This window comes from Oryzias latipes, chromosome 7, assembly GCF_053564925.1.
Source record: "Oryzias latipes strain Hd-rR chromosome 7, Olatipes_Hd-rR_3.1".
Taxonomy (NCBI): domain Eukaryota; kingdom Metazoa; phylum Chordata; class Actinopteri; order Beloniformes; family Adrianichthyidae; genus Oryzias; species Oryzias latipes.
Genome location: NC_136243.1, coordinates 13,120,802 through 13,144,058, shown reverse-complemented (window position 1 = coordinate 13,144,058; position 23,257 = coordinate 13,120,802). Strand labels below are relative to the sequence as shown.

The 23,257-nt window shown below is 44.6% G+C and overlaps 1 protein-coding gene across 2 annotated transcripts in view; it reads left to right on the top strand.

Moving 5' to 3' along the window:
- Nucleotides 1-13,746, top strand: part of plxna2 (plexin A2) — a 248,642-nt gene extending 234,896 nt beyond the window's left edge. For both annotated transcript variants that reach the window (XM_020704870.3, XM_004070981.5), the window contains exons 28-32: nt 1,395-1,585; nt 3,013-3,182; nt 3,269-3,481; nt 3,766-3,916; nt 10,336-13,746. In XM_020704870.3, coding sequence (XP_020560529.1) covers nt 1,395-1,585; nt 3,013-3,182; nt 3,269-3,481; nt 3,766-3,916; nt 10,336-10,431 — 821 coding nt within the window. In that variant the 3' untranslated portion in view covers nt 10,432-13,746. The remainder of the gene's footprint in view (nt 1-1,394; nt 1,586-3,012; nt 3,183-3,268; nt 3,482-3,765; nt 3,917-10,335) is intronic.
- Nucleotides 13,747-23,257: the final 9,511 nt, after the last annotated feature.

Genomic DNA, 23,257 nt, shown 5'->3' with positions numbered 1-23,257 from the left:
AGCTCTCAGTTGTGGGTGACAGGAAAGGGGGCAGGGTTGCTCCGCTCCAACGGTCCCGCCCACAACTCAGAGGTGATGAACTCCTGCCGCTCTGCAGAAACTGTGTCCAAGACAGTATGTTGATTTGGGCTAAAAATGTCCGAATCATAATCAAGAAACCGCTGGGCCATCTTTAAAAATAGATCAAAAGAGGATCCCAGTGGGTCTTTAAAACATGGGGTTGTTGGCACACCTCCGTGTGGTTTGTTGTTAGAGCCTCTGAAAAGATGTCGTCTCCTGCTGCTGGTCCCGTGCCACTCCAAGTGGATGTGCGTGGCATTGAAAGGAGCCGCTGTTCTGGCGCCGGCCCGGCTCTCATCAATCACTTGTTGGCACAGCAGCTGTTCTCCGACACCTGCGGATGGATTTTTACCAATTTCACGTCCAGCACTTAGCATCTTGACTCAATCTGCACCGCTGGCGCGCCTCCTCCTCGGCCTGATCGCACTCCCGCCGTGCCGGCCAGCTGCATCCTGGAGCTGACGGTGAAAGTGCAGGGAGGCTGAATCGTGACGGGATTCCCAATCTCAGCCCACCCCCGCAACTGATACCATATATAAAGCAGCCTTTGTCCCCAGTGACCGCGCCACATTTTCACTGTTTGGGCTCATTTGAAAGGTATCAGGGGCCTTAATGGCCGCCATGCTTTGTTGTTCGGCTCGCCTTTTGAAGGTGAGAGAGAGAGATCCTCGCCGGATTCCTCAGATCCTCCAGAGAGCCGGCCGCCTTGAGGAGATGCTGACTAATTAGGAGGGGAACCGGTGTCATTCAGAGTGAGGCGGCAGATGAGGGGGATGTATGGATGAAGGATGGTGGCTGTAGTGCCTTTACAAATTGGGTATCTTTTGATGCCTTGATTAGACTGTGACAGGGCTGTTTTCAACATGGCGCCGAGGGAAGAGCCAATTATGAGCGCCTTTACCAGAGGCCAGGCGCAGCCGTGAGACAGGGATTATGTAAGAAAGAGAGAATGGCCGATGAGTGAGATAAGAAAGACTGTAATTATCTCCTGATTCATGACACAGAAAGAGGAGCGAAACAGCTAATAAACAGATGATTAAAAATGCAACATCCCTCCTGCCCTCCACACATCGGTCTGTCTTTTTGTGCGGCAACACAAGAGGTGTTGGAGTGTTTTTTAGACTTTTTGTGTGAAATCTGGATTAGTGCTGAGAACTGTTGCTGTGCAAGCGACCGCGATTTTCCCCAAATCCTCTTTGTCCTCAAACAGATCATCATATGTTGCTGTTAGAAGACATTCTTTTGGAACCACTCACTTATTTTGATGCGCTGCCTCATTTCCAGCGACATTAATCACTGCAAACACTGAATTTATATACTTTTTTCCTGGACAGACTCTTCGTTCCGCTATACGGGGAGTCCAGACAGCCTGCGTTCCCGCGCTCCGATGATCACCCCCGACCTGGAGAGCGGCGTGAAGGTGTGGCACTTGGTGAAGAACCACGAGCACGGAGATCAGAAAGAAGGAGATCGGGGCAGCAAGATGGTCTCTGAGATTTATCTGACCCGGCTGCTGGCTACCAAGGTTGGTACCCCTCTGGATCCCCGCTGCCCCTTTAGAACAAAAGTGACTTTTTTAAGCAGACACAGGTCCAAGAGAATGCAGAATAACCAACGTAAATTGGAATGAAAAAAAATGACAATTTAATGAATTATTGCTTTAAGTTGCCACAAAGGATGGTTTTTCATTCAATGCATGTCCATCAACTGCAAAATGTTTATATTTATTAAAGGAAACAACCGTAATCCAAGAACTATTTTCAGTAGTTAAGCAAAATTGGTAGAAATCAGCATTTCCCAGTCTTGATTCCAACACCATTTTTGGTCTTTTCCTTTTTTTTTTTTTTTTTTTTTTTTTTACTTGTCCTGTCCAACAGCTGGGCAGACAGATGAGAGCTGAGGGCCTCTTGTGTTGGACATAATTTTTGGTCTTTTCCAAAAAAAAAATCTTTTTGTCACACAGTCAGCACAGCTCATTTCCTCTGTACTTTGGTTTTAAATGCTCCTACTTACTTGGTATATGGTATTTTAACACGTGAGAGATTTAGGTTACATATTTAGTCTTGATATGACAGTATTTCTCAGTTATTTTAAGGTTATGTTAAGGTCCATCACAAAAAAATGACTCCTATACTAACTAGCATTGCTTATGGTGTTCCACAGAGTTCCATATTGAGCCCACTTTAGTTCTCGTTTGTGTTTCTTACACATGTACCGTATTTTATTTTCCTTTTATCATCCAATTTAACATATATCCAGCCTGATTAAAGATGAACATTGCTAACTTGTGTTGGAGAACACAGGATTCAAACATCTGATGGTTCCACTCTTAAACTATCTGATTCCCTTTCTTTAAGACCTGGACCTTTAGCTTTTCTAAAGTAACGTTTATTAATCACCATATGTCTGAACATCTCTTCTTTGTGCCTTGTAGACCTATTAAAATAAACGTTTTGCTCCTCACATCTGAAACCATCAACTGAAAGGCTTTAGTGAATCCCTCAGATCTTCATGATCAGCCTATGACGCCTATAAGACGTCTTTACTGGGGGAGTGCAGGTCGACTCAAATCTCACCTCGACCCCCTTATACTCAACGTTTAGACTGTTTCCTGTAAAGAAAAGCAAACTTTTACAAACTTCTGCACACGTAGTTCTATTTTTTGTTGGGAAAGGTTCTCTGTGAAGTTTGATGATGAACAGAATCTTGAGGGTTGAGCTGTGAAACCATTCAGGACAGCCATGAGAAGTGGTGCTGAACCGGCACATCTGCCCCTGATATTTTTGCATTTCCATGTTTTAAAATATTTTCAAAATAAATGTTTTTTATTTTTTTTGTCGCTGTATTTCTTTGATATCAGAGCATCTGCTTGCTTTTAAGTTCCAGCTTTTATTTTGTTTTTTACCATCAGACTTCCTGTCTAACCTGCATGTTTTTTCAATCTTCCACCAGGGCACGCTGCAAAAGTTTGTCGATGATTTATTTGAGACGCTGTTCAGCACCGTCCACCGGGGGAGCACTCTTCCTCTGGCCATCAAATACATGTTTGACTTCCTGGATGAGCAGGCGGACAAGCACGCCATTTATGACACGGACGTCCGCCACACTTGGAAAAGCAACTGGTAACATTTGATCGTTTAGTTTAAGCAAATAGATATTTTTGTTCCAAACTATTGATTTTGATCTCCGTTGTTTTGTATCTGTTCAGTCTTCCGCTGCGCTTCTGGGTGAACGTGATAAAAAACCCGCAGTTTGTGTTCGACATCCACAAGAGCAGCATCACAGACGCCTGTCTATCTGTAGTAGCTCAGACCTTTATGGATTCATGCTCCACTTCAGAGCACCGCCTGGGAAAAGACTCCCCATCAAACAAGCTGCTCTACGCTAAAGATATCCCCAATTATAAGAGCTGGGTAGAAAGGTAGGTGCTGATCCTCCACTCAGATACCTTTTTTTTGTCTCCTTTTACCATAAAAACTGGGATCTTTGGGCAGCTCGATTCATTCGGCTCTTTCTTCCTCGAATAAAAGCTTAACCAGATTTTGCTAAAGCACTTTTGTGGGGGATTTCTAGCACGCATCGATTGTCAGAGCAAGTGGTATTATGGCTCAGGAATTTGTCCATTAAATAATTCAGATCTGGGTTAAAAATATGACATGAGCCGAGGGGCTGACGCAGAGCCTTTCCTCTTGTCTGCGTTTGCAGGTACTATGCTGACATCAGCCGGCTGCCAGCCATTAGTGACCAGGACATGAATGCCTATTTGGCAGAGCAGGCCAGACTCCACTCCACAGAGTTCAACATGCTCAGCGCGCTCAACGAGATCTACTCGTACGTCAGCAAGTACAGCGAGGAGGTAAGGGACATCTGGAGGCTGGAACAGCCGTGGATTCTTCTGGACCATCACCCACACTACATTTTTTTCTCTCTGGGTTTTTTCTTTTATGAAGCACAAAGTGATTTGAGTAAGTTTGATTGTCTGAGTATCATCTCCTGACTGATCATTGTGTGAAATTTCATGCATAAAAATCCTACAGAGTCTTTTTTTTCCCTTTTGCACGTTGTCTGTATTTTTTCCCATGATTCTTTGAGTTTCAGTGACTCAAAGCTCTAAGGAGACGCCATTTTTTTAAAACAGTCAACAACAAAGACAAAAGAACTTGTCCTTAAAAGATTACAACAGAGATCGGCTAAAGCAGTGCAAAGCATAAACGAATGAATAAAACTTTGTTTAAAACTTTGCACTTTACAACGACATCGGGTAACAAAAAGCTTTAAATTAAAAACCGAGAAAGAAAGAAGAAAATTCAAAGAAAATTTGAGCTTATTAAGTCCAACAGCATAAAATAACAAAAAGACAGATAAGAATTTAATAAAATGGGTTAAAAAAAGATGGCACTACCTACGTTTTGAGTTCAAAATAGTTCAGGTCTGATATCAGTTCTCCGGGGTTGTTATTCTATAACTGGGGGGAACCAAAAAAGCCCGGTGACCCCATTGTTTCTGCCGTGACCTGGGCCCATCAGGCAGATACTGCAAACGGGTAACAGTTCTGTTTGGTTAACGGAGGTAAGAGCATGAAGAGCTTTAAGAAACCTTTCCCACAGAACCACACATGGGTGGAAAAAACCCTGTTTTACATTTGACTAAACTACGTTTCTACAAAGCAGAGTTTTATTTTTTAGACAAACATCCCAAAGGTTTGATGATGGCGGGTTGGACAGATTATTCTATTTTTAACCCCCAAACTCTGTGTCAGGTTTTTGTGTTAGCTGTTCACGTAACAGGTGTGTGATCCTAGCGTGTAGACAGCCTGTATGCTCCTGTAAGGACAGTCATGACTAAGACGGGCAGCGTGAGGACACGGTACAGCATCAACCCTATGTCATAAGTGCGTGCAACTTACATTACACTCACAAACACTTCACGATACAATTACCACATTGTCAACAAGCCTTCAGGGACCTGCAAGACCCACCTCTGCTCCTGTCCGTGACCCTCCTTGGGCTCAGACCATCCAAGAACACACAGGACCGGCACGGGTCCACTTCCTGTTCGGGTCCATGTCACGATGCCGAAGACCTTTTTTTTTAAACCAACGTTTGTCAGAAAAAAAACCCTGGAATGTCTCAAATACCACAATAGAGGAACCAAATAGTTTTAACTTGGTGAATTGATCTTTATTTCAATGAAGTGAAGGCAGTCGCGCTGCACACCAAACAAAGCCAAACACAAAGAGAACACAAACAAACCACAGTTTTTCCTAAATGCAGAAGATTCAAAGGCTTTATTCCTCACTTCTCACTCTGTGTATTTGTCCTACGGTTGAAGTGAAATGATGTGATTCCTATCATGCTGTGATAAGAGTAACACCATGAACAAAGACGAGGAAGCCAAACAGAAAGAATGTGTAAAAATGATTCTGAAGTGCGCTGCAAAGTTTTAAAAATTGAAAAAGGCTAAATTAAGGGATTAAATGATGGAAAACCCAAAAAAACATCAGTGAGACTATTTGACCATTTTTATTCTCCACAAGTGCTGCAAATAATGGGAAAAAAAACATTAGAATTGGATTCTTTGACTGCAAAGGCACATATAGAAGAGTTGTGGAGCATTTGCATGCAGCAGGATGCTGCTGTCCTTCATCTGCAGATTTTACCTGCGGCAGTCCTGATTGCACAATGAGCCGCTGCCTCCATAAATCAGCTGCTAATTGCAGAGTGTGAGCGCGATCTGGACGAGAGGCGAGCTCGGCTTCTGCTGAGTTTAACCAGGCAGGCGACACATATGTGAGCAGAACACAGTGGGTGTGGACAAACCGAGACACACACACTGGGATCACAGGAAGCATATAAAGGAAGGGAGAAGATTGGGAGGGAAAGCATTTATGGAGACATTCTGCGTGTAATGTCAGCTCCTCCGCTGAGAATCTTTAGCCTGACCTTTATGTCGAGCAGTGATATCCCTCTCCTCCACTTTCTCCCTCCGTCCCGTCTCCTCATTATCCAGTCAGCTCCTCCTCTGCTGGCCGTGAAACCTCATTGCGGCTCCTTCTGATGCCCCCGCTGACGCAGACGTTTGCCAACACGGCGGTTTTTACGCAGACGCTCCTGCGTCCGCTGTCCTTCCTCCAGCCTGAGTGTTCGTCGTCCGGGCCAGAGCTGGGGCCTGTCTGAATGGATCTGGGGAGCTGGACCTGACTGAAGAGCAGCAGATTAATAATAGATCACAATCAGGCTCGAAGAGGAGGAAACGTTATGACTGCAGCTGCGAGCCTTTAAGAGCACTTGGGCTGATGAGCGAAGCGCAGTGGGTGGGCAGACGGACACTCTGTTCTGCATCATCAGGGTGTGACGGTTCCCCGGGATCCTGTGGAACTTTTAAGAACATGCAAAACATTTCAACTTTAAAAAAGAAGCCGTCCAGATTTTTCAGGAATCATTTCTTTTACCCTTGTGCTCTCCCAGGAGGTGGTGTATATTTGTGTGCATGTGGATGTATGGGCCATTTTAAAACCCCTACCCCCCAGGTCTCCTCCCTAATAAGCAAAGACATTTTCCGTCCGTCTTAGAATCTAGCCACAGGGGTTGCAAGCCAGTAACTTCTGTGCCGGTCCCAAGCCCGGATAAATAGAGAGGGTTGCGTCAGGAAGGGCATCCGGCGTAAAAATTGCCAAAATAACCATGCGAATCATCCACAACACTTTAGACATACCGGATCGGTCGAGGCCCGGGTTAACAACGACCGCCACCGATGCTGTTAACCTACAGGGTGTCGGTGGAAATTTGACTACTGTTGGTGGAAGAAAGAGGGGAGGCAGAAGGGTCCGTGGCCAGAGAGAGAAGGGGAAAGGCAGGAACATAGGTTTGAGAATAGGGACTCTTAACGTTGGCACAATGACAGGGAAAGGCAGAGAGCTGGCAGACATGATGGAGAGAAGGAAGGTAGATGTACTGTGTGTGCAGGAGACAAGGTGGAAGGGCAGCAAGGCACGTAGTATTGGAGGAGGATACAAACTTTTCTATCATGGTGTTGATAGGAAGAGAAACGGGGTAGGAGTGATTCTGAAGGGGGAGTTTGTGAACAGTGTTCTAGAGGTGAAAAGAGTCTCAGACAGGATGATGAGCCTAAAGTTAGAAATTGAAGGGGTGATGGTGAATGTAGTCAGTGGGTATGCGCCACAGGTTGGCTGTGAGTTAGAAGTGAAGGAGAGATTCTGGAGTGAGTTGGATGAGGTCATAGAGAGTTTTCCCAGAGGAGAGAGAGTTGTTATTGGAGCAGACTTTAATGGGCATGTTGGTGAGGGCAATAGAGGTGATGAGGAGGTGATGGGCAGGTTTGGTGTGAAGGAAAGGAATCTGGAGGGACAGATGGTGGTGGACTTTGCGAAGAGGATGGAAATGGCTGTAGTCAACACTTACTTCCAGAAGAGAGAGGAACATAGAGTGACATACAGAAGTGGAGGTAGGAGTACTCAGGTGGACTACATCCTATGTAGACGAGGTCATTTGAGAGAGGTTAATGACTGCAAAGTGGTGGTAGGAGAGAGTGTAGCCAGACAGCACCGCATGGTGGTGTGTAAAATGACTCTGGAGGTCAGGAAGAAGAAGATAGGGAAAACAGAAAAGAAGACCAAGTGGTGGAAGCTACAGAATGAAGAAACTTGTGAGGAATTTAGGCAGAAGTTGAGGCAGGTCCTGGGTGGTCAGGATGAGCTTCCAGAGGACTGGAAAACTACAGCAGAAACTATCAGGGAAACAGGTAGGAAGGTGCTAGGTGTGTCATCTGGAAAGAGGAAAGACGGTAAAGAGACTTGGTGGTGGAATGAGGAAGTACAGGAATGCGTCCAGAGGAAGAGGTTGGCTAAAAGGAAGTGGGATGTAGAAAGGACTGAGGAAGGTAGACAGGAGTACAAGGAAGCGCAGCGTAGAGTGAAGAGAGAGGTGGCAAAGGCCAAACAGAAAGCTTACGATGAGCTATATGACAGGTTAGACACAAAGGAAGGAGAGAAGGACTTGTACAGGCTAGCCAGACAGAGAGACAGAGATGGGAAGGACGTGCAACAGATAAGGGTGATTAAGGACAGAGATGGAAAGGTGCTAACAACCCAGGAGAGTGTACAGAAAAGATGGAAGGAGTATTTTGAGGAGCTGATGAACGAGGAAAATGACAGGGAAAGAAGGGAGGAAGATGTGGTTGTTGTGGAGCAGGAAGTAGCAGAGATTGGAAAGGATGAGGTTAGGAAGGCTCTGAAAAGGATGAAGAGCGGAAAGGCCGTTGGTCCTGATGACGTACCTGTGGAGGTATGGAAGTGCCTAGGAGAGACAGCAGTGGAATTTCTAACAAGGTTGTTCAATAGGATTTTAGAGAGTGAGAAGATGCCTGAGGAATGGAGGAGAAGCGTTCTGGTCCCGATCTTTAAGAACAAGGGTGACACGCAGAACTGCAGCAACTATAGAGGAATAAAGTTGATGAGCCACACAATGAAGCTGTGGGAAAGAGTAGTGGAAGCCAGGCTTAGGAAGAAGGTGGAGATTTGTGAGCAGCAGTATGGTTTCATGCCCCGTAAGAGCACCACTGATGCCATTTTTGCTTTGAGAATGTTGATGGAAAAGTACAGAGAAGGTCAGAAGGAGCTGCATTGTGTGTTCGTAGATTTAGAGAAGGCGTATGACAGGGTGCCGAGGGAGGAGCTGTGGTACTGTATGAGGTCGTCTGGAGTGGCAGAGAAGTATGTCAGAGTAGTTCAGGACATGTATGAGAGAAGTATGACGGTGGTGAGATGTGCTGTAGGTCAGACAGAGGAGTTCAAGGTGGAGGTGGGACTACACCAAGGATCAGCTTTGAGTCCTTTTTTGTTTGCTATGCTGATGGACAGGCTGACAGACGAGGTAAGACAGGAATCTCCCTGGACAATGATGTTTGCGGATGACATTGTAATTTGCAGTGAGAGTAGAGAGCAGGTGGAGGAACAGCTAGAGAGGTGGAGGTTTGCTCTGGAAAGAAGAGGCATGAAGGTCAGTCGTAGTAAGACAGAATACATGTGTCTGAACGAGAGGGATCAAGGTAGAAGCGTTAGGTTACAGGGGGCTGAGGTGAAGAAGGTGCAGGAGTTTAAGTACTTGGGGTCAACAGTTCAGTGTGATGGGGATTGTGGAAAAGAGGTGAAGAGGCGAGTGCAGGCAGGTTGGAGCGGGTGGAGGAAAGTGTCAGGAGTGTTGTGTGACAGAAGAGTGCCAGCAAGACTCAAAGGAAAGGTGTACAAGACAGTGGTGAGACCAGCTCTGCTCTATGGGTTAGAGACGGTAGCAGTGAGACAGAGACAAGAGGCTGAGATGGAGGTAGCAGAGATGAAGATGTTGAGGTTCTCCTTAGGAGTGACCAGGTTAGACAGGATAAGGAACGAGTACATCAGAGGGACGGCTCATGTTGCCTGTGTTAGCGACAAAGTCAGAGAAGCCAGACTGAGATGGTTTGGACATGTTCAGAGGAGGGATAGTGGATACATTGGTAGAAGGATGTTGGAGATGGAGCTGCCTGGCCGGAGGGCAAGAGGACGGCCAAAGAGGAGATATATGGATGTCTTAACAGAGGACATGAAGTTGGCTAATGTTAGGATAGAAGATGTTCATGATAGAGTGAGGTGGAAAAGGATGATTCGCTGTGGCGACCCCTGATGGGAAAAGCCGAAAGAGAAAGATTTTCCGTCCGTCTTAGGCACCTTCTTCAGCTCGTGTCCACCAGGGGTCGCCATTTCCACGTTTCCCTTCCTCCTTTATCCACCAGGGGTCGCCATTTCCCCCGTCCACTTTTTTTGAACAAACGTTAGATGGCGCTTTGCCCCACTAGATGTCACTGTTTGCCAGTTTCGCTGAACGAATGGCGAAGAAATGGCGCTTTGAGGGGGAGTAACAGCAATCATCCACATTCATGGCGTTTTTCAGCATCACCTTCGTCATCACTCAAAATATTTGGCACGTCACATGACGTAAGTCGGGTCAATGAATCATTTAGTTTTAAAATCCTGGGAGGGGAATCTCGTTCAGTTGGAGAAACAAAAGTGATTCCGAAACGTCCATGTTGGAATGGGCGGCGGCCTCTCTGGTTTCCGCCACCCGCAGAGACAACAACAAACAATACAAAACCCAGAAGCCTCCTGCAGAAACACCTCTGACTATTTATGAAGAATTCTCCATCATTTGATATCAGACTAGCGTTTGTTTTTCTAGAGTCTAGATGAAGTCGTAACGGTTGGTGTTTGTCTTTTCGGCACAGATCACGGCGGCGCTGGACCAGGACGAGCAGGCCAGGAAGCAGCGCCTGGCCTACAAGGTGGAGCAGCTGATCTCTGCCATGTCTCTGGACAGCTGAGGCCGCCTCCCCCTTTCCCGTGAGGGAGGAGGGGGCCGTGGGGACCGACAGGACCCGCAGAACAGGTCGTAACTTACCTCTCAACGTGGGACCCGCAGCCGCGAGCCACACCCCCGAGGGCCTCTGCGTCGACAGCCAGATGAACATGCAGCCGCTCTCATTCTCAACCCCCCCCAACTGGAAAACGGCGGCGGCATGGAGTCCTCCTGTCAGGAAAGCGGCTTGTGAAACTACAAATGTCATCTGAAGGAAAGAGACAAACCAGCAGACGACGAAGATTGCATTCAGATTTTTATTTTTCTACGCTGCACATTAAAAAAAAAAAGCGGTTCTGAAATATCCGCCGCCGCTGGAGAAAGTCGCATGGCGGCAAAAAGGAAACTCCTGGTGATCCGTGTCTTCTCTACTTCCTCTTCGGTTCGCTTCAGTCAAACCAAACTGCTGCTCTGCTTTTAATCAAAGGTGTACAGGAAAGCCTGGATTCAGAGAAGGGGGAGGGGCCTTAGGAAGGGGGTGCCAATGGCGTCGTCCTGCCGTCTGGTCACCTGGTTTGGTTTGGTTTGCCACTAAATGTTTGTGAATGTACTTTTTTTTAAATAGTTTTCTCGCTCCTGAGAGTTTTGCAGATAGCGTTGCTTCCGTTGAGCTGAGCAGTGTAGATATTTACGGCCGATGTGAAGAACTTCCCAACTCCAGCTCCAGCATTTTGGTGTTTTAACCCTTGTGCTATCTTAGATGACCCCACCCTTACATTGACGTGTTCTCCCTACCATGACAAAGGTGGATAAAGGTGGAAAGATTTCATGTAATCCATGGACACCAGTGAAGATCACAAATCATTGAAGAAAAAAGGTTCAGAGCACTGTCTTGTGGGTCTAGATGACCCAACTCCCAATGTTAAAGTGCCTAGGATAACACAAGGGTTACACATTTTTGCCAGAGCAGAGCGCCGATCTGAGCCGTTTTCCTCAGCGGTGGAGATGGTGACGCCGGCTACACAGAAGTCTGCTTCAGGTTGGAAAAGCTCCTCTGAGCGTTTGGTTCGACCAAAAACATCCGATTCCTGGTTTGGTGTTCATGCTTTACATGAGGCGGGGAAAGTGAAAGTAGGAGAAAGTTTGTTTGGGTTCTGAGGCAAAGCGAACAAACTTAAAGGCTGATGGGATCTTCCAGACCAAACTGTAGATGGCACCACTTCCTGGGATGAACTTGTTTCCTTCCTGTTGGTGTTTGCTTTAAAGGAAATACTTGAACCGGGTTTATTTTGAACGCTTGTTCGTCATGCTGCAGTTGTGCTTATGTTCTCCGAGGCCTTAGAAACCTCGCCCACTTCCAGTCATGCATCTTCAAAAGGGGGCGCTACTCTCCGGAAAACATTTGGCTACCACAAAGTGAGAGGAAAGGGGACGCAGGAGGTCACGGAGGTCGATGAGGGGGGCCGTAAATCCTTGCAACGTGATCAGACTTTTAAAGGAGGAGGAATGACGGATAAAGACTCGACTGATAGGGATGGAGGAATCGAACCAACCGGTCAAGAAAAGCGTAGCTTTTTTTTGGGGGGGGGGTCCACCAGCAGAAGAAACTAGACGTTTTGTGGAACAACCATTAACTTTTAAAGAGAGCTGGATTGAGGACTTTGCTGCCTTTTTTTTGGCAAATTATTCAAGGCATAAACTGACCAATCAGATGCCTCAATAAAAGTAGGTGGTCTCACGTTGAAAATTCAAAACCTTTGATTGACAGATTCTCCCGAGTTATCAAGTGGTGGGATGTGCCCTACTCATAAACTCACTCATGATTGGCCAGAATGGTTTCCATAGAAACGTTGACTCAGACCGTCAAGAGCCAATCAATGCGTACTGCCGTTTGCCTCAACATGGCAGCATTCGTATTGTGAAAAAATGGCAACTTAACTGACCATATTTGGCTGGAGCTGGAAGTCAGCCATTTTCTATGGATGATGTCACTCAGTCCAGCTCCCAATTACATTCAATGGGACTTTTTTCCATCTTTACTTCATAAGGAAGGACAGAGAAAAATTACTCATAAAATAACTTCTAACTAAAGTTATATAATCTCTAACTAATATTTAAAATGGCTAAATCTGCCAATAGCAAGACAAACATTACCGTTGCTGTGTGCCAAATGCCCCGCCCACTTCATCAATACCGTAGAGCCCCGCCTCCTCCGTTTGTGTCTTCAGTTTTATGGTCACGTTTTGGGCTAAATCAACATTTCCTGTTTCGTTCATTTCTTCTATTTATGCAACTGTAAGGAAGACCAGAGTTTTGAGCACACATCTGCAGGGTTCCTGCTCAAAGGAACCATGGCCGATGCACACAAACAGAGCAAAGCTTCTTCCTGTCCATGAAGGCGTCTTCCCAAGTTCAGCGGATGGAATTGTATCTTCCTCATACCTCACCGAGCTTGCATGGAGCTGTAGGTCCTTTCCGTCTTTCAGATGTCCCTCTCTGAGAGATCAGCTGTAGATCAGGACGCCGTTTCCTTTGATTTATTGTTTGTGCATGCAGTTTACTTCCTGCTTTAGTCCCGCCCACTCTCTCGCATCGATCCGTGCCAAAATCTAATCAGACGACAGTTCTTCCATTTGGAAAATGTCTTAGATCACAGCTGAAAGCACCTTTTTTTTGTGAAAGAGATTTTGTGTGAGTGTTGCTTGTTTGTGTTTCCACACTTAATTGTGCAGCTCTTTTGATTTAATTTAAAGAGAAAGAAGAAAACGCTGGCTCCTCTTTGTTCCTCCTGCAGAGCAGAACAGGAGGAAAGACTCTGAACTCCCACCTCATTCCAAACCGAGATTATTGCTGAAAGGAACTGGCTCGGCACTTTTATGCTTCCAGCAGAAACGCTCTTGTGGTTGTTTTTTTTTTTCCTTACAGGAATCCACGCGTCTCTGTGTATTTTCTGCCTGTTTGATTGCTCGCTTCTCGCCATCAGTCAGGGGAAGTGAACTGACCATCAGCATATTACTCTCAGTATAAATGAGACCCCGTCACCCCCCCCCCCCCCCCCCCCCTGTAAAGAAACCCTTTGTAGACACTGGAGTTCTGTAAAATAATAGATACTGGCAATGGTGACGATGATAATAATAATGGCTGTCTGTTTTTTTGTTTTATAAAAGTGTTGTGAAAATTGTAAGAAAGTATTTAAAAAAAAAGTTGTGTTTTTTTATTTGCTTTGATTATTATATATTATTGTGTACTTATTGTAAATATGAAGCACACCTATTTTGCAAGCCAAGGATTCTCTTTGTACTGTTGTTATATATAAATAAACTTTGCTGGGTGAAAAAAACGCCACAAATGCTGATTCTGTTTGACGTCCGATGGAGCAAAGGTCGCATCCTTTAAGGGTTAGTTGATTTGGTCGTGCTATTGAATTATGGGAAATGAAGTTGTAAAAACTCGAGAGAGGACACTGGCTCCCACATTCTGCTTTCCTATTATTCCAAGATTCCTTCAATAGTTTTTAGAATTTGACAAAACCAGGAAGTACCAGATGTTGCAGTACCTCACATGACCACTAAGGGCAGAAAAAGTGCGCTATTATCCGTTAGCTGTTGTATTTAGAAAGAAGGGTTTTCTTAAAGTGGCTACGATAGCACAAGGGTTAAGAAAATTGAGCTCAACCCAAATGTAACAATAAAATCTGTAAATCTGTCCAATACAAGAGGCACTCAGCTCTGATATGTTTGCTCAGCTGTTGGACAGGACAAGTTATAGAAAGAAAAATAAAAACAAAATTGAACTCAAAATTTGCACATCTAAACAAAAAATAAAGAAATAAATACGTAAAGACATAAATATGTTGGACAGGACCAGTTGAAAGAGAAACCTAACTTGCTCTGCTGGTTTGTTTCAGGGAATCTAGCTACTGGAAGCCTAATTAGGGGGTGTTTTGGTTTTTTTCTGATCTTAGGCCTGATGTTTGTTGATGTGACCTTTGCACAGAGTGCTGCCCTCTTTCTTTAATGAGAGCTGTGACGGTCCCCAGAGACGGTGACCATGATGACAGGTCTGTGGAGCAAACTGATGGATGGACAGACTCTGACACATGACATCACGTACAACCGTGGGACCCATTTTAAAGAGATTAAGCTACTAAATGACTGGATGTTACCTCCAGTCACGTTTCTCGGTATCTTGTGGGAAAACTTCTGAAACTCTTCATCCACATTTTTCTCTGCTTGGAGTTGGTTGAGTTGGAAACAAAAAGCATTTCTCCATCCGTCCTCTGCAGCTCCGTCTTCCTCCCGACACGTTTCCAACTGGCTAGCAGCTGCGGCGTGCTGAATTGCGATCATTTGTCTTCATGCGTGTCTATTTGCACAGACTGGACTCGGCTTCTCCGCTCCGCCACAAGGCCTGCGATCACATTAGCCTCCTAATGGTGGTGCAGGTCGGTGTGCTTAGCTATAATGAAATGCCCCTGAGGTCAGCCGTTTCCACAGACGGACAGCCGGGACGAGAGGCGGAACATCGACTCATTTCGTCTTTTTGACACAATCTTCTCTTATTAGAGAGAATAAAGTGTTCAAAGAGTGCATCAGCAGTACAGACAGGAGCAGGAAGGAGTCCCTGTGCGTTTGGAGCAGGAGAAACATCAGCGATGATCAGGCCAAGGAGAAGCTGTGCATGCATGCTATCATTTTATTCACATGAAAGGACTTCAAAAACCCACTCCGATGAAAATCTGGTGTTTGTTATGAACTACTGCCGCTCTACAGAAACTATGTTCTAGAAAAACAACACAGGTTTTTTCTTATTTTTCGCCAAAAACGGCACACTCATGATTAAAAGACCACTGGAAACGCTTGAGAATATGATGAGCGAAGTGGAACTTTAACAGTTTTCAGTCATTGATGCTGATGGCCTAAACAATCAATACTTTTATTTGTGATTTCTTTGATTTTTGAAGCAAATCTCATCGTTTTCCTGTTGTGTGAAAAGTGCTTTATGAATAAAATTTGATTTTATCTTTATGACACTTCTTTTAATATAAAAAAGCAAGTTGACCATATTTAATTGCTCTTGTTAAACAACCCTAACTTTTCACATTTTTCAATTCTTTTTTTTTTTTTTTTATCAACGAAGGCCGTTTTGGGGGGAAATGAGGGAGAATTGTGAGAGTTTAACCCTTGTGCTATCTTAGATGACCCCACCCTTACATTGACGTGTTCTCCCTAACATGACAAAGGTGGATAAAGCTGGAAAGATTTCATGTAATCCATGGACACCAGTGAAGATCACAAATCATTGAAGAAAAAAGGTTCAGCGCACTGTCTAGTGGGTCTAGATCAGTGTTTTTCAACCTTTTTTGAGCCACGGCACACTTTAACCTTGACAAAAATCCCGCGGCACACCAGCATCCAAAAAAAAAAAAAAAATAAGCAGAAATTCATGGTCTCTATTGATCGACAGCCCCCCCCCGCAATCTCACGTGCATTTTGTGATAATTGTGGCCAAAAAAGCAGGAAGTTGCGGCTGTTTTTTCTAAGAGATGAAATAAAAGTTAAATTAGAAAATTGGGCTGGGACACTGGCCCTTTAAGCCAATGCATCATGGGAGATGTAGTGTGAAAACTGCCGAAAAAGGGGTGAAAGACTCGCGTCTGTGAGCTTCATTGTTTTGTTCACGGTCTGACACCGGACTCTGTGGAAAGCTACACCGCTAAAGACGAGCTTTAGCTGGTATTTTTGTTGGAACTGAGAGAATTTATGAGCAGAATTAAGAACAAGGAAGTGAAGACTTTAACCACTTCTGATTGGTCAGACTGCTGACATGTGATTAAGCCTTCAACAATGATTGGCGGAGACAGGTAAAGGGGCGGGACTTTCCCGCAAACCGCTATAGCTGCAGGTAAATACCGTCATTCTTATCAAAATGTCTTTAATAGAATCAAATAAACACAAAGAAAAAGTAATTTTAAGATCTTTTATATTCCTCACTACTCAGTGTTTTATCAGGGCCTGTTTGGATGAACAAAGAGCTGATTTCCTGGAGATGGAAAATGTTTTTAGATCAGTGAATGATTAATGAGGGTAATTTCCCACGGCACACTTGACCATCTCCCACGGCACACTAGTGTGCCGCGGGACACTGGTTGAAAAACACTGGTCTAGATGACCCAACTCCCAATGTTAAAGTGCCTAGGATAACACAAGGGATAAAAGCTCTGCTTTCTTGTCCAAAAATGAGATGTGAGACCAGCTGATTGTTCACTAACGTCGGATTAATGGAGTAGATTTGAAACAAAGAACCTCTGGATGTCCTTGTGCTTTTAACTTGGAGCTGCAGTCGGAGTATCGAGTGATCGGTCCTCTAAATCTTTGCTCCTCTCGGCCATCTCCTCTCCTGCGTTTCCTCCAGGGAAGCTCTAATCCCTGCTGCTTCTAATCCTGCACTGCTGAGACCAATTCAAATCCGCGCGGGACTTAACGCCCTGTAATGCCTTTACAAGTAGTTGCGTAAAGCTGACATCCCATTCGTTCTGGGGAGGATTCCCAGGATTACAAGGCAAATTCTGAAATAATTAATGTATGTTGGAGGAAGAGGACAAACGGGCTAATTTTTCAATCCTGTTTCCAAGAATGGGTTTGCATTTAATTCCCTGCTGACACTATGTCAGCCTCCATTGATTCCTATTCCGATGGGTTTGTCGGGAATTCCAGCTACTGCTTTTTTTGTTGTAATACGTTGAAATTCAGCATCAGAATGTCTTTTCAGAAGTCACAAGCATTCAAGTATGTTCAGGCACCAAACTTTGGGGGGGGGGGGGGGGGGGATCCAAAAAAGGTTAAAGTGGCAGGACAAATCAGACTATCATGGGAACCTCGGTGTGACAGGATGACCAGATTTCAGGTGACTGACTCCTTTTCAGCCACAAACTCCTCACCAGCTTCACTGTGACTGCAGGAACACGTGACAACAGCGTCCCCTCATGACTTACAGGTGAGATGATTGTTCAGAAGTCCATCACATGGCGTTTCTGGGAAAAACACGAGCAGGGATCTTTACCGGGTCCCATCAGCTGTTAGATTTAGCAGATTTAGTCTGAAAAGAGCATGAAATAGCAGCTCAGACTCATTGAGAAACACAAACTCCAATTTGTTTCTGAAAGGTGGCACTTTGACTTCCTGTTTGAAGCAGGTTAAAAACCAGAAGACATTATGACCGGGTCATCCGTCCACGGGGAGTGAACCTACCCGGGCCCTGTCAGCCAGGCCCGAAGACAGTGTCAGCTTTTATTTTTTTGTAACATCACAAAGAAAGCAAGTGCATGGCTGGCATCTTTTGGACCACTTCCCTCCGCCCTTTCAGCCCTTCCTTTCACAGCGTTCTTCCAGATTGTGCAGGCGTCAGTCGTTTTCAGGTGTGCTAATGAACAGTGGCATTAAAGTGCACAGGTGCACCCGGGAACAGGACTGTGCTGTGAATGCAGCCAGGAAACACATCTGATTGGATTTTTTGTGGGTCTGTGTGCTCCTTCTGTTGCCCACACACAGACACACCACACACACGCACACACACGCACACACACTGACTGAACTGCCCCGCTGCTTTCAGGCGCATGGTGCAGGTGAGGAGCGCTTGCCAAATTTCCCAAGCTGGAGCGCTCGTTTGCATATGCAGATGTTAATTACTACCGGTGCTTGCATGGGACAATCAGAAGGCTAGAACAGCTTGTGCACTCTCCGACCAGCTCTCCACACACACACACACACACACACACACAAACGGGCTGCTGTTTCCACGGTTACTCCCATGGCTGATAATAAAGATAATCACCTCCGATTTCCTTCATGGCTCATTTTCTTCTGCTTGCTCCTAAAAGGCCAGGGCGCCTGTCTGATTCTCCACGGCGAGCCCTTATCAGAGCGGCGGGGTCGAGGAGGGGGGCAAGTCGATGAACCACCTGCCACACAGTCACCGGATGGCGGAGGGGGGGCATTTGTACATAGATATGGTGGGAATATAAGAAGTTGATCATCTGGAACAGTGGAGGGAATCAAAGGAGACTTTAAAAGAACCCTTAAAGGACGACTCTCTCCACCGATCGAAGGATCAACCACACCACATATTTGGAGCTTTCTACGGTCAATCAAACCTCAAAAAGCGAGCAGTCAGCAGATCTCCCAGCCATCAGGAAAAGTCACGTTCCGCCTCTTTTCAAGCAATGCCTGTAGGAGTAGCACTGCACATCCAGCTGACACCTTTCTGAAAGGGAGCCATCTGTTATAGACACAAACAATAGATCTAAATCCAAATCAGTGTTTCTCCATTTCTGCCTCCCCTCCCGTCCTCTCTCTCTTTTCTTTCCGCCTGCCTCCCCTTTGCTCCCCTGAATCCATTGTCCGGATACAGAAACGTGCCTTGGATAGCAAAGCCTCGCTTTCCGCGCACTTCTTTGAGAATTATTTAAGGCTTAGGAGATTCTGTGAAATGAATATTTGATGTGGAGGACCTGAGCGTCTCCCGCCCGAGCCCAGAGCAGCACTTCAGAGAACAGCTGGGGTGGAGGTGTACAGCTTCAAAACGTTGGAGGACACCAGCTGAGCTCTCACACACCCGTCCATTCCTGCACGTGCCCAGAACACGCAGTGTACCTCAGGTCTGGAGGCCATTCCCTCTAATCTTAGACGAGTCAACTTCTTTTTCTTTTACTTCAGTTTCATTTTGTTCTGCTCACAGAACCAAGAGGTGCTGGTTTTCTTTTGGAATTAACTGCTGAAAATGTCATTTCATTTTTTATCTTCGCCCTTCTGTGTTTAATGTGAAGAAAAAAACAAAAAGGAGGCCTTCTTCATCTAACTACCACTAGAGGGCGCAGTGAAGTAACTCAGAGAAAGATTTCCCCCACTAAACAGGCAGGACTTGAAAAAAACCTGGGTGTACAGCGCCATCTAGTGGTTTGTTTTTTGAGGACACTTTCTCTGACGGTAATGCAGAGATTTGACCATATTTCCTTTCAAAACTTGATACCTTTTAGATTTTTTTAACCATTTCAGGTTTTTACAGACATTTTAAAAATATAAAAAAAGACATTTGTAATATTTTTATAACTATTTCCTGTTTATATGGACCTACCAAAGATTTGCCAGATGTATCTGATTGGAGGGAAAAACAGAAGCTCCAATCGGATCCTTGTGATGCGACAAAGCCGTATGGATGCCAATTATAATCCTATTTAAAAACGAAAAACTAAGAAACTTTTTTATTGTTCTTTTCCCCTTCTGACTTCAAAATAGATCTGTAACTTCAACTAATTCTCTTTTATTACTTGATATATGTTTCTGAAGTTGTCCATGAGCTTTTCTCTGCATCAATATGCACAAATATACTGGATTAAAATACTGCTTTGAAGTTTCTGGGGTCACAATTGCAGATTGTGTAAGTCTGAACACCCTCCCAGCTTTCATAAACAGCCCACCCGTCACTGGAAATCACTTCAAGATGCTTCCCAATCAAAGCCAAAGCACAGCTGCTTTATCCAGTAGGAAGATGTAAAAAGTGTCTCTGCAGCACATAAATCAATCCCACGGTTGAGCGCAGGTGAATAAAATCATGACAGGAATCCTGGCAGTCAGGGGAAAACATGGATCTGTAGAGATCCACAGCAGGGGCGGCTTTTAGGACCACAGGAGGAGGCTCTTCACGGGGAGGGGTGCTGACAATCCCATCGACATAGAATCAGGACAGAGGTGGGTCCAAGAATTTAAACTCTTTGCCACAATAAGCCACAAACCCGTCAGTCAAGACTTTTCCCTCAGTCAAGAGAATCTCCATCTGCAGCCATTGATGGCTCTACAGCTGGGTCCAAATTCCTTCACTGCTCCCTAAACCCTCCAAGAAATCCTGATGCATCCGTCCTCAAGCATGACGTCACACATTTGTCGAAGTAAAATCCTGGTAAATAGGAACATTTGACAAAGATTACTATTGAATCCACTGCATTCTGAAGATGAATATTTGGATGATTTATAAAAAAGAAATATTCAAAATAAAAATGAATAAATAATAATTACAAAAATGATTTATGCACTACTTGTTTCTACTATTTTTCAGATGACAAATCATTTCAATGAAATGCGTTGTGGTCTGAAATCGCCAATCTAGTGAGAGAGATTTCTGGGAAATTTCCGGGAAACTGGATTTTGGAATTGTGTATTTGGACCATTGACTGTAGATGAGAACCGGACTTCTGACTCCAACCAAATGAGGTCAATTCTGTCGCCGTTCTTTGGCCGTAAGGACGCCGCCATGTTGGAGCCAGATGTCGTCTATTAGCAGTGATTGGTCTGGATCGGTCTGAGTCGTCGTTTCCATGGCAACCGTTCTCACTAATCAGGAGTGAGCTTGTTGGAAGTCCACACCACCCCTACCACTCGAAATCCGGCTCGCGAGAATCTGTCAATCAAAGGTTTTGAACGTTTGAGGTGGGGGCCAGCGGGCGGTACACGCTTTTACTGAGACATCTGATTGGTCAGTTTATAACAAATAACTTGCAATAAAGAAATAATATCATGACAAAAAAATTGAATCATTAAGCATTAGAGCAAAAATGTGTAATTCTGACAAACAGAATGACAGAGTAATGGCTGCTTATTTGTCAATGGGATTTGTCTGTGGGATTTTGGCTTCTATTCCGTGCTCTAGGAGACAGTCTGGTGTTGCTCTAAAACTCCTAATGTTACAGCAAACAAAGACCATTTTGTCTGTGGTTCACTTTAGTTTTTTGCCTGTTTTGGTTCACACCTGCTTGAGTTTGCAAATCACAGCAGCTGCTACTCGTTGCCTTTATTGGCCTTCAGTTGACTGAAAACCACTTTGGGCTTTTTTTACTTGTCGTTTGTCTGTTCAGCACTTTCAGCTCTTGTTAGTTAAAAGCTTTGTTTGTTTTGTTTTAGTCCTTACATTTAGGTTTTGTTCTTTATCAAAAAGTGATCTATAAGTGTATTAGAAATATATTTAGTCTATACTTTAACCCTTGTGCTATCTTAGATGACCCCACCCTTACATTGACAAAGGTGGATAAAGGTGGAAAGATTTCATGTAATCCATGGACACCAGTGAAGATCACAAATCATTGAAGAAAAAAGGTTCAGAGCACTGTCTAGTGGGTCTAGATGACCCAACTCCCAACGTTAAAGTGCCTAGGATAACACAAGGGTTACACCAGACCTTGTACTTAAAGTTTACTTTTTATGCTCCATAAAGTGTAAACTTTAAATGTTCCAATTGAGTCTGAAGAAGTATTCGGTTAGTATACTACTGTACATGGTCAATAGTAGGCTTGCTACACTCAAGTATACTTCATAAAAAAACTTCCAGTGTGCTACAATTTGACATTTCTTTTTCCTGAAATCATGTTTCATTTTATGAAATGATTTGAGGTTTTGTTTCTCCTTTAGGGACTTTTGGGCCGCTAGATTTAGACCCCCCCCTCACTCTGATGTTAAGCCTTTAAATAACACTCCCGTCTTTGATGCCTTTTCATTTTTCTGCTTCAGAGACTCCAAATCATCTGACTCCAAGCATAACATTTTATTTTCACTGATGCTGAGAAGTAATGACCTTCTTTAGTTTCTTCATCAGGGAGCTCAATTGTAGCACAATCCAGCCTCTATGAGGAGGAACCACCAGGCAATTGAGATGTCAAAACATTGACACGTTTGTGTTTCAGGAGTTTCTCTGGAGCGAACCCTTGTGGTTGACTTCCAGGTGGGGTCTGGCTTTTAGGAAGTGTGTGAGGAAGACAGCAGGAACTAAACTGGGAAGTAAATCTGGAAAAACTTTTGTTGTTTTTTTTTCAAATCCAGCTATAAATGCATTGCTGAAAAAATGAAGACGTGTTGTTCAAAAGAGAAGGGCCTGTTTGCAACGCAGAACTCAGAGCAGGAAAGCCCGTCCCTGAGGGACCGAGGCCATGTGCAGATCCTCGTGATGTCCTGCTGCTGCCCTTGTCTCCACACAGAGATGCTTTGTGCATCTGAATCCAAACAAATCAATGCTGCAGATAAGAAATGTGAACGTAAAGGAGAGGAAAGAAGGGAGCAGGAGAGGAGGAGGAAACAACAGAATCTGTTAATGGATCCATGTTTTACAATCCTGCAGTCTGAGTGTTTAATAGTCAGTCGGTTGTGGGTTCAAATCCCATTTTTGGGGTAAGACTCCGAATCGTATGAATCGTTGAATTGAAAAAGTTGCTTTGAATGTCCAGTTTAAGAAGATGTGCCTCACATCCACACGTCTGTGTAGATCTTTGTTCATCCAGTTTGATTCCATCGGAGCTGAAGGTAAAAAGCACTCAACTGGTTTACCATTGGAGACATTTTCACCTCTTCTCCAGGGGGATTTCTCAATCCTGCATTTTAGAATTCACACCTTGAAATGATGTTCTGGTACCCATTTTTAGGAAGAGGATGGGAAACGTGCAGAGTATAAAGCTGATGGTGAAGTTCTAGGGATGAAGAGTGGAGGCTCAGCTGAGGTCTGATGTGAGGAGCAGTATGGTTTAATGCAGTGGGAGATGGAACACCAAGGATGGAGATGTTTCGAGAAGATCAGGAGTTGTCTTTGAGCAAAGGTAGGGTAGATCCTGCACAGGCCACCAGTCCGACCACAACTGCATACTGGGGGAAATGTTTGCACACAAACACCCTGATCACCATATGGTCAAAGTCTGACTTTGTCGGTTATCTTCTTCATCATTCCTTTGATTGGTTTTATTAAATCATCCATTCAATCTGTTGGGAATAAACTCGTAGTCTTTGCTATTGAGTTCAAAATCTCATTTTGACTGAATC